Consider the following 15,957-nt stretch of genomic DNA (forward strand, 5'->3'; position numbering starts at 1 on the left):
ATATATATATATATATATGAATTCTATTCACCTGAATGGATTACTTTTTACTCCACTTTGAGTTCATAAGAGGAAACAGGTGCACTTCTCCTGCACTTCATTTCTCTTCATTTCTAAAGAGACATTTTGACTTATCACAGCAGGAAGCACAGGTAGACCATAGGTGGCACAAATAACACTATAACGATAGCTCAGTTCCATTCAAGTGTCCAATGAAGCCATGCCAGTGAACCATTGTGCACTATATCAGGGTCACGCAACAGGAACAGCTCAATGGTATTCAGCCATCATTAATATCATTAATGCGGCTCTAAGAAAGAGCGGGTTGTCCGCTTATCGGAAGATTGGGGATTTGATCCCCAGCTCCTCCGCTGCCATTGGTGTGTGCGTGTGTGAGTGTGTGTGTGAATGAGCATTAGAGTTTGGCACCTTGTATGGCAGCCTCTGCCATCAGTGTATGAATGTGTGTGTAGTGTAGAGCGCGGTGAGTGGTCAGATATAAATGCAAGTCCATTTAAAATGAATGGCAACTGTGCCTTTCCTGCTGTTATGACACGTCAACATTTTTATTTTCAACCGATGGACTGACAAAAAGTCAATTCCCCAAAGTGATTCTTCTGCATTCTTTTACTTTTTTGTTCCAGATTTTGTTTTTGGGTAACACGTTAAGTCGAGGTCTGAACCTTGTCTGATGCACATCAAAGACACTGTAACTGTCTCATTGCTGCATATGTATCATATTTACATGGACTGAGAAATAGATATAACAACGTTAGCGTGAGAAGGCTGTGTGATGGTTGGCCTTGTGCGTGACTTGTGTACGTCTCTTTCCTCCTGTGTACAAACGCTCATACCGACAAGCATTTGGGCGTGTGTGTGTGTGTGAGAAGCTTGCATCACTGTGTATTTGTGTATGTGTTTGTCTGTCCATGTCAGCGCATGCTGTTCCCTCCTGTCGCCCCGTGCTGCGCGCGTGTGTCATTATCCAGCGGGGGCTGCTCTAATGGAAGCTGTGATTAGCAATGCTGTTAATTAGACCACAGAGCCGACCGTGCAGACCTCTGCCACGGAAAACACTGCAGATTAAGAAAAAAAAAACACAGGGGCTGAAACGTGACGCGGAGCGACACAACACTGTGGATGTTTCAGGGGATTGGTATAGTATTTTCCGATAAGAGTTGTGAAACGCGAGGTCCAGTCGTAGTAAAAACCAGAGACAGACCACACATGTAGCACATGGTGCAGCACGTCATGCACACAGAGAACAAAGTGGAACAATAATGCTGCTAATTAGATAACAGAGCTTCGGCTTCAGCTGCAGATTCAACCACAGTGTCAGAGCACACATACGTAATAGAGTGGGATACATTTGTTGAAGTATACGTGACTCGTATTATTCTCATCAATGAAATATGGCTTCAAAAGAAAAGTAGAGACATTTTGAATTGTTATAGCTAGAGAAGCAAAGCAACTAATAGCACTGAGAAATAATGAAAACGAAGAACGAAGAAATCCTAAATTGAGCCATTACTAATGTAACACCGTGTGCTTTTCATCCTATGAAAGGTCAGTGGAAAGGACAACTGTAGGTCAGTATTAAACATGACATACTGTAAAGTGCTCTGGAGCCACTAGTCAAGTTTCCGTCCAATTTCCGTTCAAATTTAAATAAAATATCCAGAAAATCTGCAAAAGAATTACACTGCGTGTTTCCATCCAGTACGCGAATATTAGCACCTGCGGGTACATTGAAAGAAACAGCTGATCAGGTGACATGAAACCATTGCAGGGGCGGAGAGAGTGCAACAAGATGACGTGATCAAAAGAGCTCCAGATGAATGGTGGAAAAGGAAAAATGGCATTTAAGTTTATTTCATGAATCAATTTGAGGAAGGTTACTGTGACCTTATGGGTCCGCACGGATCTGATCAGATTTTTGGTCTTTTTGGTGGAGCAGCAACAAATGATACACTCAGTAAAAACTTTTTACTTTTTACAATTTGTGGCGTTTATACTTTTTCTTTTTATGTACATCGCAAACTCACAATTATTGAGGGACACAAAACAAGATAAACTTTGATCCAATGTGTGTACAACTATTAGCTACCGTATGTGTGTTTGTATGTGTGTGTGTGTGTGTGTGTGTGTGTGTGTGTGTGTGTGTGTGTGTGCAGGCAGGCCTAAAGTCTTTGTGCTCTGCTGATAGGTAAGTGGGCCGTATCCGAGCATGTCGAACGCTCAAGGTGCACCTGGGATTCATCCTGGAACCTGCTGGAATGTTTTGGAAATTCATCAGCAGTGGGAAAAGGACCCCATACTGTATCTCTGTGTGTGTGTGTGTTAGAGACAGAGAGCGAGAAACAGCCCCCAGTGGCGTTCTGTCCCCCCCCCCCTCGCTCCGACATCTGGTCCTGTCTCATTTACCGTAGGAGACTGTCTGTTTGATGGCTTTTTAATGCCACTGACACTGCCACATACACACCAATGAGCATGCACACATGTATGCGCACACACAAATATACCTACAGTCTTAACCCCCCTCATGTGCACACGCCTCCATTAACATGCATCCAGCATTGATCCGGTGTGACAGAGTATATGATCGATAGTGCATGCATAAACTGACTTCTCAGGTAGCTCTCCGGTGAAGCACCTCTAGTAAACAAATAGGGGGTTTTTGAATGAAGATGTTTGGTTTAGAACTCCCATACTGCACCTGCACACCCACTCACACACATCTGTCATTGATCCGAGTTCTTTCCATCTGGGCTCTCCGTGTTGGGAGGGAACGGAGGGGGTTCTGAGGCTGTACGTATCGTTTATGTATATTTTGCACTTGAAAAACACCATTACCATTAAAAAAATAAAAATACAATGACGCAGGCAGGCGAGGTAAACAACTACACACATATTCTTTTTGCTCACCTTCGTCCCTCTTCCTCTTGCCCACATCAGTGGCTGAGCTGATACCAAGAATGCCACTGATGGAGTACGAGGAGCCGGCTGAGTCGTTGGTCACTGCCGACACTTGTGTGGCCGCCACGGACGACACTGCAGACAGACCACATGACCATACAATTATGTATTGGGGAAAAAATACAAGTAAGGTGGAAGAATAATCACATGTCGTTTTAGATTATACCACACTTTAACCTCCTAAGCGCTGTCCCTCGGAAAAACGGCTAAAAATAATATCAGGTACCAAAATGTATCAGGCATAGCTCCTCGACCATAAGGCTTATATGCATATATCTGGTCTCTGTTGAAAGGCAAGAAGCTAAAGAATATGACTCCAGTATAAGTAAGTATATTTCTATTAACATTCCAGCGTAAATGGAGCATAGATGCAATGTACAAAAAAAACAGCCATGTTACAAATAACATAAATCCTCCAAAAACATTGAAATATTAATAATCACAATGAATGTTGATATATGACCGAAAAGCTCCATGATATACAGGCAGATAAATGGAGACTGCCAGGGCCCGCAGTGCTTTTTTGAAGTTATTCATCTAAGCAAGCTGAAAACAATGACATAAGGCTTGTTGGTGTGAGTGCTTCGATACAGCCCCCACCAGCTACAAAAAGCCAGAGCTCCCATCAGTGCAAGTCAATCAAACTTGACTAAGATGCTGCGACTTCCCATCGGCCCAAGCTTTACGGTAAAACAATATATACTGTGGTTAAATATTTTGGCAAGAGCGTAGATTTATGTCTCTGTGGTTGTCAAATTTGTGTGACTGCTTCGTTCCCCCGTTAATAGTAAACATTGTGTGTTTAGACATTTAGAAAACTCTGAATTTCTAGTTCCCAGCGTTACCAAACATACGGAAGCCGAGAACTGCCGTACAAGCAATCTTTTTTTTTTTTTGCAGTTATCTCGAGATCACAAGTTTTTTTTATCATCTTGAGAAAACAAACTTTGTTATCTTGAGATTACGAGGTAATCAACTCTCAGGAGGTTATATTTGTACGACTTTATTGATAAAATACTTTGTAATAAGACGTAGTTTGGGCAACATACAGTTGGTTTACGGATTCTGAAAGCTGAAGACCTCAGGTTCTCAAAACAGTATCACATGCATATTTATATAAATAGACCATCTTCCACCGCAACTTTTTGGAACTACACCATATCGGTGAACCCGGTACCGGCTCTGTCGGGCTAAACCCTCTAAATTTAAATGTAACATCTCATCTCATTAAAAAATATACATATACATTGCTCACCTAATTAATTATGAAAGTGATCATTACAATTCTTAATATAATTCTCAAAATTAAAACAGATTGTAATAAATAGTATTGCAGCCAAGATAAACTGGGTCAGTTTTTGTTAAAGTAGATTTCAAGGAATTCATGCTGGACTTTTGTAGAGGATGGATAAATACACAGGTGGCTGGTGCTGCTACTGTAACGCACCTTATTTGGGGCTCATATATAATAAAGGTCACCATTAGCCCAATAGCACTTCTTCATCTGTGCTATTTAAAAGCATCTTAAAGAAAGAGTAGTTCCATCATATGATGTTAAACAGATGAATAAAATCATACTGCATGACCCTGAACCTTGTAGCTGTTGTTCACTGAAATTATGCAACACATTTATTGTTCTTCTTACTCAAAGTGCAACTTTCCCATGTCTTGATTCCGTTAATTACGATACATTCACAGACACAAAAAGCTGCGTGAAATCCTATATTTCTCTCCCGAAACTCAATAAAAATGCTCTTTTATCCTCTAAAACCTTTACTCAGCCATGAAGACCAAATTGAGGCTTGAGAAACAGAAGAAAAAAAAGCCACAAAGGACAGGAGTCTGTGTGTTGCCCCTCGTTGTCTCTCCCTCTAATCTTACCCCCTGAGGGAGACAAGTTCCTCGCTGGGCGACAAAGCGACATACTTTTCACCGCTTCATTGACAGACACACATATACACACATTCTGCAGACAGACACAAACACATGCACACCCCGAAACATACAGTCACTCATTCCTTGGTCCCTTATCTGTGCCCGTGTAAGCGGACATGGGGTTGAGTGACAGTACGGTATCCCAGGAGGGACAGAAAGGTGTGGAGACAGACATCCTAATCCTCCCTCCCAGCAGACCCCCCAAACACAGAAAGACAAGACCGAAAAGGGAATGTAAAAAAAAGAAACGATAAACCAGAGGATCAAGGTCCCTTCCAGCCGTTAGTCCTTCGCTAACGACAAGGAGAGTATAATGAATGCATATCCCTCCTTTTCCCATCACTTGATTTAGCACTTCAATTATCTGATTTTCCTTTCTCTTTCTTTCACTCTTTTTTTTATCAGACGTAACGCTTTTATTCCGCAAATCCAAATGTTCAATTTTCCGCCTGGGAGTGGGACCCATTTATCTGTGTAATCTGTAAGCGTGTGTGTGTGTGTGTGTGTGTGTGTGTGTGTGTGTGTGTGTGTGTGTCTGGGTGCATCTAGGTGTGTATGCGTGTGTTTGTGTGTGTGTGTGCTAAATGTGTGTAAAAGGCAGGAGTCAGGGAGCAGTGTGTGTGAAATTAATTTAGATTAATAGACAATGTGCGATTATGAAGATATGAGAGACACCGAAACACAATCCACTGCAGGGCGAAGTGAGGGAGGGAGGGAGAGGGAGGGAGGCTCTCATATTTATTTGTACTCTGAGATATTCATCGAGTAAAGGGAAATAACGTTTCAGTTATAGCTGTAAGCGATATATTGCTTCAGCCTGTAACATGATTAGAAACTACAAATGAACAGTCAAACCGTGTTAATGTGTCAAGGGTCTTTTGATGAAGAATATTAATTTCACTCCTACAAACATCGTTTTTTTTGGTTATTTACTCAAACATCCTTGCAATCCACCTTAAACTGGCAAATTAAAACATGGCCGAATTAACCCCTCAAAAATAATTTGCCGTTTGTGATCTTTTGTTTCTCATTTAGGAAGGACATGTGCCGTAGACAAGATCAGTCATGATTCGGAACCTGCTTTGAGGCCTCTTTCATTTTGCTTCATTGTGTGGTTTAGCCGTGCATATTCCCCAACAAATGTGCAATTAATCCAATGAACACATACCAAACCACATAATAAATGTGGGCCTTTGTAGCCCCCTGAAGGGAGGCCTCGGGGCAGTTGCACACTTTGTCTGGGTTAATAATCCAGCCTTGGTATGAAGGAGAATTTGGGAACATACTGTAAATGCTCAATCATGATCTCCATTAGCAGACATTTCAGTGCTTATGATACTTGTTTTTTGGGGGCATTAAGCTAGACGCGGCTGTCAACTCTCCCCTTTAAGAGGTTAATAACCCACAGGTTTACCAAACACACTCTACCTCCCGTTAACTACCTTTACTTCACTCCTCATCTTGATTGAAACAATCGAGCAAAGACCTTCGTGGCCTACGACGTTTCACTCCAGGTTAAGGTTCAGAATTTTAAATACGTTTCGTTGTTCCGCACGCTGCACTCGGGCCCCTGAGAGATACACTCAACAACGGCTCCGCTGTTAAAATGTGCTTTGACAGTTGGAAACGGGATTTTGTTGCGGCGGACCTACCTAAGTTGTGAGCCAACACTGAGCCGGTTTGGCCGGGCGGCTGCTGCACCTTTGTCCGAATGATCCTGCAGGAGGAGAGAGAGGAGATATTAGTGTGTGCGTGTGAAGTGGTCGTTTGTGTGTGTGTGCGTGTGTGTGTGTGTGTGTGTGTGTGTGTGTGTGTGTGTGAGGATTCTGCTGAGTGACAGAGAGAACATGACCATCGTGGGAGCTAAATGATGTGTGTGTGTGTGTGTGTGTATGAAGTGGCTGAGGCAGGCTGACATGGCAGAGGGGCCTCACACTTCCTGCTTGGCTGCTCATGCAAGCCTTTTTCCTTCCTCTTTCCTTTCCTTTCTTTTTCCTTTTCCTCCCCCTTTTTCCTCCCCTCTCATGTCCTCTCCTCTCCCTTTCTCTCCTTTCCTTTTGTGTCTCTCTGTCCGTCCTTACTCTCGCACACCTTCCCTCCCTTTTGTCTGCCTCCTTTGCTCACTCCTCTCTCTTATTTCACCATCCCTCCCTCTCTCCCTCTCTCTCTCTCCCTCTCCCTCTCTCTCTGCCTCTATGCTCAGAGGAAAGGGTTGTCATTGTACCATCGTGTTGAACTACTGAGCTGCAGCCACTTCATACATATGGAGACTGGGGCCTCTTTGCCATTCTCTTTTCCACACACACACACACACACACACACACACACACACACACACACACACAAACACACCATATTATATTGCTCTGAGCTCTACCTACTCTCAGTACCTGTTGCTATGAAGTTGATACTCAAACAGAACATATACCTGTTGATGGAGCTGACGCTGGGGACGCTGTCGTTGTCGCACACTCTCTCGGCCAGGAGCCGGTCCCGGATCTCCCAGGCAAACATGGTGGGGTTTTGGCGTTTGTAATCTGCGATCTTGTCGACCACTTTGGGAGTAGCAACCTTTGGTTTGGATCCCCCGATGACCCCGGGGCGGATGCTGCCCGTCTCATAGTACCTGCCAAATCAAAGCGCAGAAGAGGCTCGCGTTGGTCACAAAGGAGGTTGTCGCATTTACAGAGGAAGTGTTGGATAGAAGCTGCGTGGGAGGTCGATTCTGTGAATTCAAACTTAAAGAATGTGTCATCTCGAAAATCAAAAATGGGATAAAAAAACGGAAAAAAAAAAAAGCAACATGTAAGAATCATGAGGCTAAGATGTTTAAACATTCACGACAGTGTGACTTGATCAATTGACGTTGGTCCTCTTATTTTGACCTTTTCTTATCAATGGAGATGATTGTGCAAAAGTGATCAAATCCCACTTAAAATACAAGAGGGTTTACATGGTTAGTAATGCCGTTCTAATTGTTATCTACTTTGTCCGTGGTTCCTAAATCTTTGGTCACTAATTTACAGTTTGTAGAACCACTGGGTACTGTCGTTTATAGCAAGAGTCAATCAAACAGAGGCAAATAGGGCATTTGTTTGGGAACTAAGTTCGGCTTCAGATTTGGTGCACTCGTGACACCAGTCTGAGCTCCCTCCCCTCCCCGCTCCTCGACCTTCCCGCTTCTTATATTCAACTGAAGCTAGCATGAGTCTGTTTCGGTCGAATCAAGCGGTTATCTTCCACAGTCACAGCCTTTGTCGCGGTTATTTGTGGGGAAAGATCAAGAGAATTTCATTCTAAAAAAAGCAAAACATTGGAAGACATCCACTAGATTGAACTCTGCTGTATCCTCATATTAGCTTCTGTTGAACATCACAATGTGTTTTTGCAGGGAGCTGAGGATTCTATCGGCCATCTCTAACATTCACAAGGGATCACTTCACAGCCGGTATGGGGAAATAACTACAGCGCCCAATGACTCTTTCAATGTTCATATAAAAGTGTGAAATAACGCAGCTTGGTCAGTGTTGTTAAGCTTCACACTGTGACGCTCTTCCTGCCCTTCTAGCGTCAGATTTGCACGTCTCAGAAACGGCATGTCAGTATCCGCTCTTTACGTGCAAAATAAACTCCTACCTTGACAGGAAGTTAGGTTTAGGCAACAAAACCACTAAGGTTTTGGAAAAGAGTGGGGTCGACGTGACTACGTACCTGACTTCTGCTTTAAGCAACCGTTTATACATTTGACAAAGACTAAGATATATTGCAAATATTACAAAAGCCACATAACAGATATTTTGACAATAGGACACTGACACTGGTGACTCTTGCCACATTTTGGAATCTATTGTATAACAAATGGCTCTATTTGTGTTAGCTCTATTTAGCCTTTTAGTTTCATTGAGTACTTTCAAGACTTTTGTTCATGCCTTTGCTTGGGTATTCCTCGCAAAAAGACATCTTCAACACTCAGACTTAGAAAAGGAAACTCCAGGCGCTCTTTAGTAACATTACATACATTCAATGCCTTTAATTATTGGTAACCTCACAGGGCCTGCATTGGATCGGAGAGACTAAAAACTGATTGTTTTACACCTGGTGCTCTACACAGACCAACGGAGGCAGAGAAAGCATTGCCATGATGTCAAAATGTTGACGTCATGTCAGTGAAACTACAAATCAGACAATTCAATGTGTGGCAGTCCCTTCTCTACTTACCTCGCGGTCATTAGAACCAACAGCTGGATAACAGTTAAACTGAACGTGATGGCAAAAATATTCATGACGTCTGACTCGTGCCGTTTTTTTCTTTGGCAGTTTCACATTGAGACAGAGAAGAGGGTGGCACACACACACACACACACACACACACACACAAACACACGCACACAGATTCAGGCGTTTCGTGTCCACCATGGCTATTTCATGAATGTATTTGCATGCAGAAGGGGCATGGGTGCAGGGAGGGGGGCGGCGGGGGGGGGGGTAGGACAGCAAATGTGCTACAGAGCTTGCAGAGAAAGGGGGATGCTGTGTGTGGATGCAAGCTGTCAGTCAGTCTTAAACCTGCTCTCTCTCTCTCTCTCTCTCTCTCTCTCCACCGCTGTACGGTAGAGTTATCCCTTCCGTGAAGATGTGTTCTCCTGTAAATGTGTGCTTCCTTGTCTCCCTTTGTGTGTGTGTGTGTGTGTATGTTGCACACGTTGACTGTTCACAGCTGGAGTATAAACACAGCTAAAGGAAAAACAAACAAAAAAATCTATTTCCAAATGGAAAACTATTTAAATTATTCACAGCGAAATCATCGGTGAATAAACGAGCGTGGTTATTGATATCCGCACAATGATGAGCTAACGCACACACACACACACACACACACACACACACACACACACACAGAGCGGTAGAGTTGGTGGTTTTGTTCTGCTGGCACCAGAGAGACAGAGAGGAGAGGATAAAACAACCCTCCCTCCCTCCTTCCATCCCTCGATCCCTTCTCTCCCCCCCCCCTCACGGTAACGCTTCAGTGAGTTGAACGGCCAGGACAGGGGGAGAGAGAGAGGGAGGTAGAGAGAGGAAGACAGACAGAGAGAGAGAGGCAAGGGAGAACAATGAGCAACACATTTTGTTTGATATAGCTGAGGGTCGCTGTAGCTAATCCTTCCCCTCCGTCCCCTCAAATGGTCTCTCTGTCTCTCACCCCTTTTTCCCCCCTGCACTCTTTTTCTTTAACACGCCTCTCCCCTTTTTGATTGTGTTCTTGTCTTTCTCCCTTTCTCCATCTCACTTCGTTTTTTTTTTGGGGGGGGGGGGGGGCAGAAATATGGTGCCACTTTCATTTTGATGCTAATTCCCCAAAAAGTGATGAATCTTTTCCTTTTGTCCCCCTTTCTTCTCCGGGGGACGGAACGAGCAGGGATTTAGTCTCAAATTTTAGCTTTAAAAAGGCAAAGAGAGAGAGAGAGAGGAAAAAAAGGGAGGAGGGGGGGGGGGGGGGGGGGGGGTAGAGGAGAGACAGAGGAATATTGAGAAGGGTCGGGAGAGAAATACAGGATACAGAGAGGGGAGAGGAAGGTTAAAGGGGCAAAAAGAAAGAAATAAGGGAGAAGAAGAGGCAAGCCAGCAGACAGCTTGTGGATGCTTAGGGAGTCAAAGAAATGGCAGAATGGACACGAAATGAGTCAGTGCGACCTTACAGGGGCTTCAGTTTGACACATGCTAAGCCAACACTGAACCTGAAGCCAACAATAGAAACCAAAAAACATGAACCGGATTTAGACTTGTAGCTGTCCTGCTTCAAAGATTTCCCTCCCCCAAAGATGGCGTCAGACCGGTAAAGCCGCCACGTTTATACACCTCGGCCACGATTATACACCTCGGCCACGATTACCTGCCCAGTATCTTGCTGACACACCCGTGGCTGACTCGCAGCTGGCGTGAGATGTCGCAGGGCCGGACCCCTTGGTGGGCGAGTTCCACTATTCGCTGACGGACCACGTCCGGGAGGGGCCGGCCGTTCACAAACACGCCTCCGAGCTGGTTCACCCCGCCGTGTCCTGGAAGAGAGAGACAGAGAGAGAAGAAGAAGACACGTCAAAAACAAGGTGAAAGGTGAGTGATGGAGAGAGGAATGCTACGGCTGCCTATGAATTTAATTAGATTACAGGCAGTGAAATGAGACAAAGATAAAGTTATTCAAAGTGACCAATTGAAGGTCTGAACAAGTGTGACCTCACAGATAAAATCAGTGAAAATTCTTAATTTACTGCATTGTTAGTGTCCGAGTCCTGGTCTTTCCTCAAAATACATTTATTTTTTTCCCAAACCCCTGCTTTTCCAACTCAATCATCCCGATTCTTCCGATAAATCCAATCTAGATGAAGCAAAGCCATGTCTTAAAGAGACAGACTGCCACAGAAAGGCCCTTCAGACGGCCATTTATCAGTGGTGTTGACATAAACATCACACCCAGTGTGCCACATTCCAGTCTGGATTAAAAGCCTCTGCATTCGATCCTATTCGCTCGCTTCCTGTTCTCACCCTCTAGGGTTTTCTCTCGCTTCGCGGTGAGAGACAAAATTCAAACGACAACAAAATGTAAGCATGTCAAATACAACACGAAATGTCTTATTTCACCGATGGAGTGTTCATTTTGTTATCATTCTTTAGAAGGTTTGGTTAAGACAATATTAATAGCTAGAGCCACACTTTCTGGACTAGAATCACAGCTACTGGAGTCAATTGAATATCTCATTTGATTTGTCTCCCAGCCTCTGATTTATCTAGCTCAGCACCATAGCACCAGTTAGAGTGTTCCAAAGTGCAAGCTTTGCCCATTTTAGATCTTCAGTAAATGAGGGGATTCATTATTGACCAACTGGCCCCTTTACTTAAGGATACCACTAATACCCCCGCACCCCCCTGAGGATTTAATTTAAGGAGAACAAGACTGAAGCTGAACCTTTCTATAGGTTCTATAACTTTTCTAAGCCCTCTGAGACAAATTAGTGATTTGTGATTTTGGCCTATACAAAATATACTGAATTGAATTGAATAGTTCTGTTCATGGGATTGTTATTAACTGTTTTAATACTTCGCTCTTCTGCTACTGTAACTATCGGACATAGGAAATCTGTAGCCACCTGCTAATTCATCTGACAAAAGTTTTTGATTGACAGGAGCAATAAGGACCAATAAGTAGATATCGGTCGTGATTTGGAGCAAAGTAGTGCCGGGCGATACGGCCAAAATCTGCCATCACCATACAGGTCACATCATTCCTCTATAACGATGTCATCATAGAGCGCGTTCTCTAATAATGTAAATAGTCGGTTATTGTAAACTCCTGAGTGAATTTAATACTTGGCGGATGTAAAGTACTGAGTATTTTCTCATTGATTGAGAACTTTAGTGCAAAACGGGCTTGTTATTATCCGTTAAGACGACTTAGTTGCACATCACAATATCTCGATATATGATTTCATCACAATACGATTCCATCGAAAGATAAATTATCATATTGGATTATGACTCAGCTCTAGAGCTAAGTATAACATGGGATATAGTTTGCATCCATATAGTTTATAAATCAGATTATAACTAGAAAACAAATGCCCCAATGTGACGCCTTTTAAATGACTGGTTTTGTCCGACCGAATGTCCAAAATGCAAAGATGCTTAGTTTACTATCGCGGAACACTAATGATCACATCGGAGAAGCTGAAGCCAGAAGATTATTGGCATTTTTGCTTTTGATTCGTTGCCAATCGACTGATGGATTAACCAATTAATTGTTGAGCACCAGTCCTGGAGCCTGTCCCAGCATGCACCTGGGTCTGAGTCTGTAGATCCACACATTCACACCTCTGTTAACTCTCTCTGTTGAAAGGCTCCACCCAGCCAACCAGATCAGAACGTACAGGGGCCTCTTACTGAGAGAAGACAAAGCTAACCGCTGTATCAGCAAATATATAAGTATATGCATATATATATATATATATATATATTTATATATATATATATATGCATAATTATATAAACAGTAAGCAGTAATGGGATCCATACGCTCACTCCCTGCTCCCCAATAGTGTGTATTTATTATTTACTGTACATGTATGTATCTCACCAAAGGCAGAGTGTAAATCAACCAGATTTTTTTCTGCCACACATAATCCACTGGCTTTTGTATTACCATAGTGATTACGTCTTTAGGGGAAACACACACACACACACACACACACACACACACACATACACACACACACGCACACTAATCCTAGCTGTGGGGGTAATAGATTTTAAACACATTACCCCAGCAGGGATACCCCCTTAAACACAAAGCTGTACCCTGAACCTGTCCCTCTGTCCTCTCCTTCCCTCCATCAGCATATAATAAAGAAACACACACACACACACACATACAGATGCTGCTCCAGCTCAAACAGAAACACATCCACACATGAAGTGTGACGTCTACAGTCTCACTCTGTCAAATCAAACAGAGCTGCTTCCGAGCGGCGGGACGCAGGCCGGTCCCTCTCTCCCCCCTCACTACTTTATTTTCTGGAGATAGAAGAAGCCTCATTATGCAGGTGCCTGCCGCGGACGGCGCGGTTTGAAAAAGCAATCGCTCTTTACAAAAGACACCAATATGTAGACGCAGTCGTTTGATCATGCAGTGTTCGCGAAAGCTGGGCTCAGAGTCTAAACGGCCAGAAATGGAACGAACTTTTAAAGACAATGTGATCACATCAGCTGTACCCAAAGCATTTGCTATTTAATTAAAGGAGCAGTCCACTAAATTAATGGCTGTGTTTTTGCATGGCATGGCTGCCAGCTAGTAAAATCAGTTGTGTTTTGAAGCTGTGGAGGAGCTTCGTCCTGGGAAAATAACCCTCACAGTGATGTCAGTTATCTCAGACACTTGTGCATTGTGGGAAATGTAGGATCATGCGGTTTTTTTTAGCTTGACCCATACAAAGTCAGGTCCTCTGTGGGTTTGATTTTATTTCTATTTTTGTTATCTAGTCTCCTAACTTTATGCAACACTAAACATCACCCCTTTAGTAAATCAACTGTGTCGACCTTTCTGAGCGGAGGTGATTTTGTGATGTGTGAATATTTCTGGGAAACAGTGCAATGAGCGGTCTCTGACTGAAGATGCTCCATGGGACCTTATGCTTTGAACTGGTTTACAGATTACCCGGTGTCAGAGGAAGGGAATTTGGAGCATCTATCCAGGAAGATGTCTTGTACTACATCTGCTGTTTGAAGCAATATGAAATAGAGGTCTGTGAGATTCTGTTATGATGATGAGTTGGCTTGCCTTTAATGTAAGCAGGTAACCTAAGCAGCTCCTGGGCCAGTGCTTGTTTATGGCCCAAAAGCACAGCTCTCAAATGTGGCTTGAGGGGCTTTACAATCTGGATAGCAGAGTACTTTTTTTAAAAAACATATTTTGGGACATTGTATCCCTTTGTGATAGCAGAGAGATGGCTGGAAGCTCCTTCAATGTTGCTGTTGATGGTCAGCGCCTTGACCTTCCATAGTCCACCTGAACCCCACTGTTCTTGTCATTTTGTTTCCTTCTAATCCTGCGATTTTACTGGAAATCATAACTGTAACGTCCCACCTGGTGCTGAGACGCAGAGAGAAGACTCTCTCTCTCACACACACACACACACACTCACTTATAGCAGTTCCTCAAAGCAAGAACGAGCCCACTGACCTACATGGACAAAAATCCTGAACACACACACACACACACACACACACACACTCTCTCGCTCTCTGTGAATGTTTTGTACAAGTGTGAAGGCATTATTCCCTTCCTCCTCTCCTTATTATCACGTCCCAGAACCTTTCCATGAATAAAAGCACAGGTTTTTCTTTCCTTTTTTGCGGGGTCGTTTATAGAAGCCGACTGTGCAACGCCCTCCTCACCAAAGGTATCTTGCAGAGAAGTCTCCCCCCCCTCTCTCTCTTCCTCCCTCCCTCTCTCTCTCTTTCTCTCTCTCAGATAAGAGTAAATGAAATGGTTCCTTTCACCCGTCCTATCTGGGCTGGGGCATGAAATACGCCTTGCTTTGTAAAGAGATGGAGAGGAATGACTTGTGACCTACAAAAAGCGTCCAGATAACTATTTATTCACTTATCTGTGTATTTACTGTTGGCATTAGACGTTCAGACTCTCACCGTCCTCAGGGTGGGTGATGGGGATTATGTGTTTTGAAATTTATTTTTTTTCCCGAGTCCATAAATATACTGATAGGGACAAAACGCAATAAACTTACACATTCTATAAAGGCATTTGTTTATCGGCCAGTGAGGCTATACTTCTCTAAATAAGCAGCATTAAAGACTATAAGTGCCATGTTTTTACACATCTAGTAGGAAATGGAGCTGGCCTGAACTGAATTTTATCTTGAAGTTTTTATCATTATAATAGGGAAAATGGCCAGAAATTGCTTTGCATTTTTTTGGGAGGAATATATTCCCCTTTAGATTAAAAAAATTATAATTCAGGGCTGATGTTCACTCACAGCTGTGTGAGTTTAATGACAGAGGTCCATAAATTCCTCACACTGACCCAACAAATTAACCACTCACTCCCGGAAATTCAATCAAGGTTGGCCAACTCCTGAGGTTTTGTTGCAAATTAGATACAAAGATTCTCCTAAATGAGGGGGGGGGGGGGGGGAGGATTTTAAAGGTGTTTCTGTTAAAGCTGAGTCTCCAGAGGCAGCTATAGCTTCGTCTTCATCCCGAAAAAAAACAGGATGAGAGAGGGACAGAGACAGCCAGGGGTCATTATGCAGCCCATGTTGTATTTCTATTTATTTACCCTTTTATAGGAGCTGACTAAAAAGCCCAGCACCTCCTTAAATGTTTCATTGATTCACTGTTTCCGGGAGGAAAAAAAAACAGATAAAGCAGAATATATTCGAGCTCCCCCATCCAGAAAATAAAGTCTATTAGGCTCTCTGTCTCTTTGCATTCCTCTCTCTCTCTCTCTCTCTCTCTCTCTCTCTCTCTCTCTCTCTCTCT

The 15,957-nt window shown here is 43.3% G+C and overlaps 1 protein-coding gene across 2 annotated transcripts in view; it reads right to left on the minus strand.

Moving 5' to 3' along the window:
* The window catches only part of pax5 (paired box 5), a 55,318-nt gene that overhangs the window by 26,979 nt on the left and 12,382 nt on the right, over positions 1-15,957 (minus strand). For both annotated transcript variants that reach the window (XM_031871906.1, XM_031871905.1), the window contains exons 2-5: positions 10,802-10,967; positions 7,340-7,537; positions 6,564-6,628; positions 2,926-3,051 (exon numbers count right to left, since the gene is read on the minus strand). In XM_031871906.1, the coding sequence (XP_031727766.1) occupies positions 2,926-3,051; positions 6,564-6,628; positions 7,340-7,537; positions 10,802-10,967 (555 nt within the window). The remainder of the gene's footprint in view (positions 1-2,925; positions 3,052-6,563; positions 6,629-7,339; positions 7,538-10,801; positions 10,968-15,957) is intronic.

This window comes from Anarrhichthys ocellatus, unplaced genomic scaffold, assembly GCF_004355925.1.
Source record: "Anarrhichthys ocellatus isolate YVR2014 unplaced genomic scaffold, GSC_Weel_1.0 scaffold61, whole genome shotgun sequence".
NCBI classification, from domain to species: Eukaryota; Metazoa; Chordata; class Actinopteri; order Perciformes; family Anarhichadidae; genus Anarrhichthys; species Anarrhichthys ocellatus.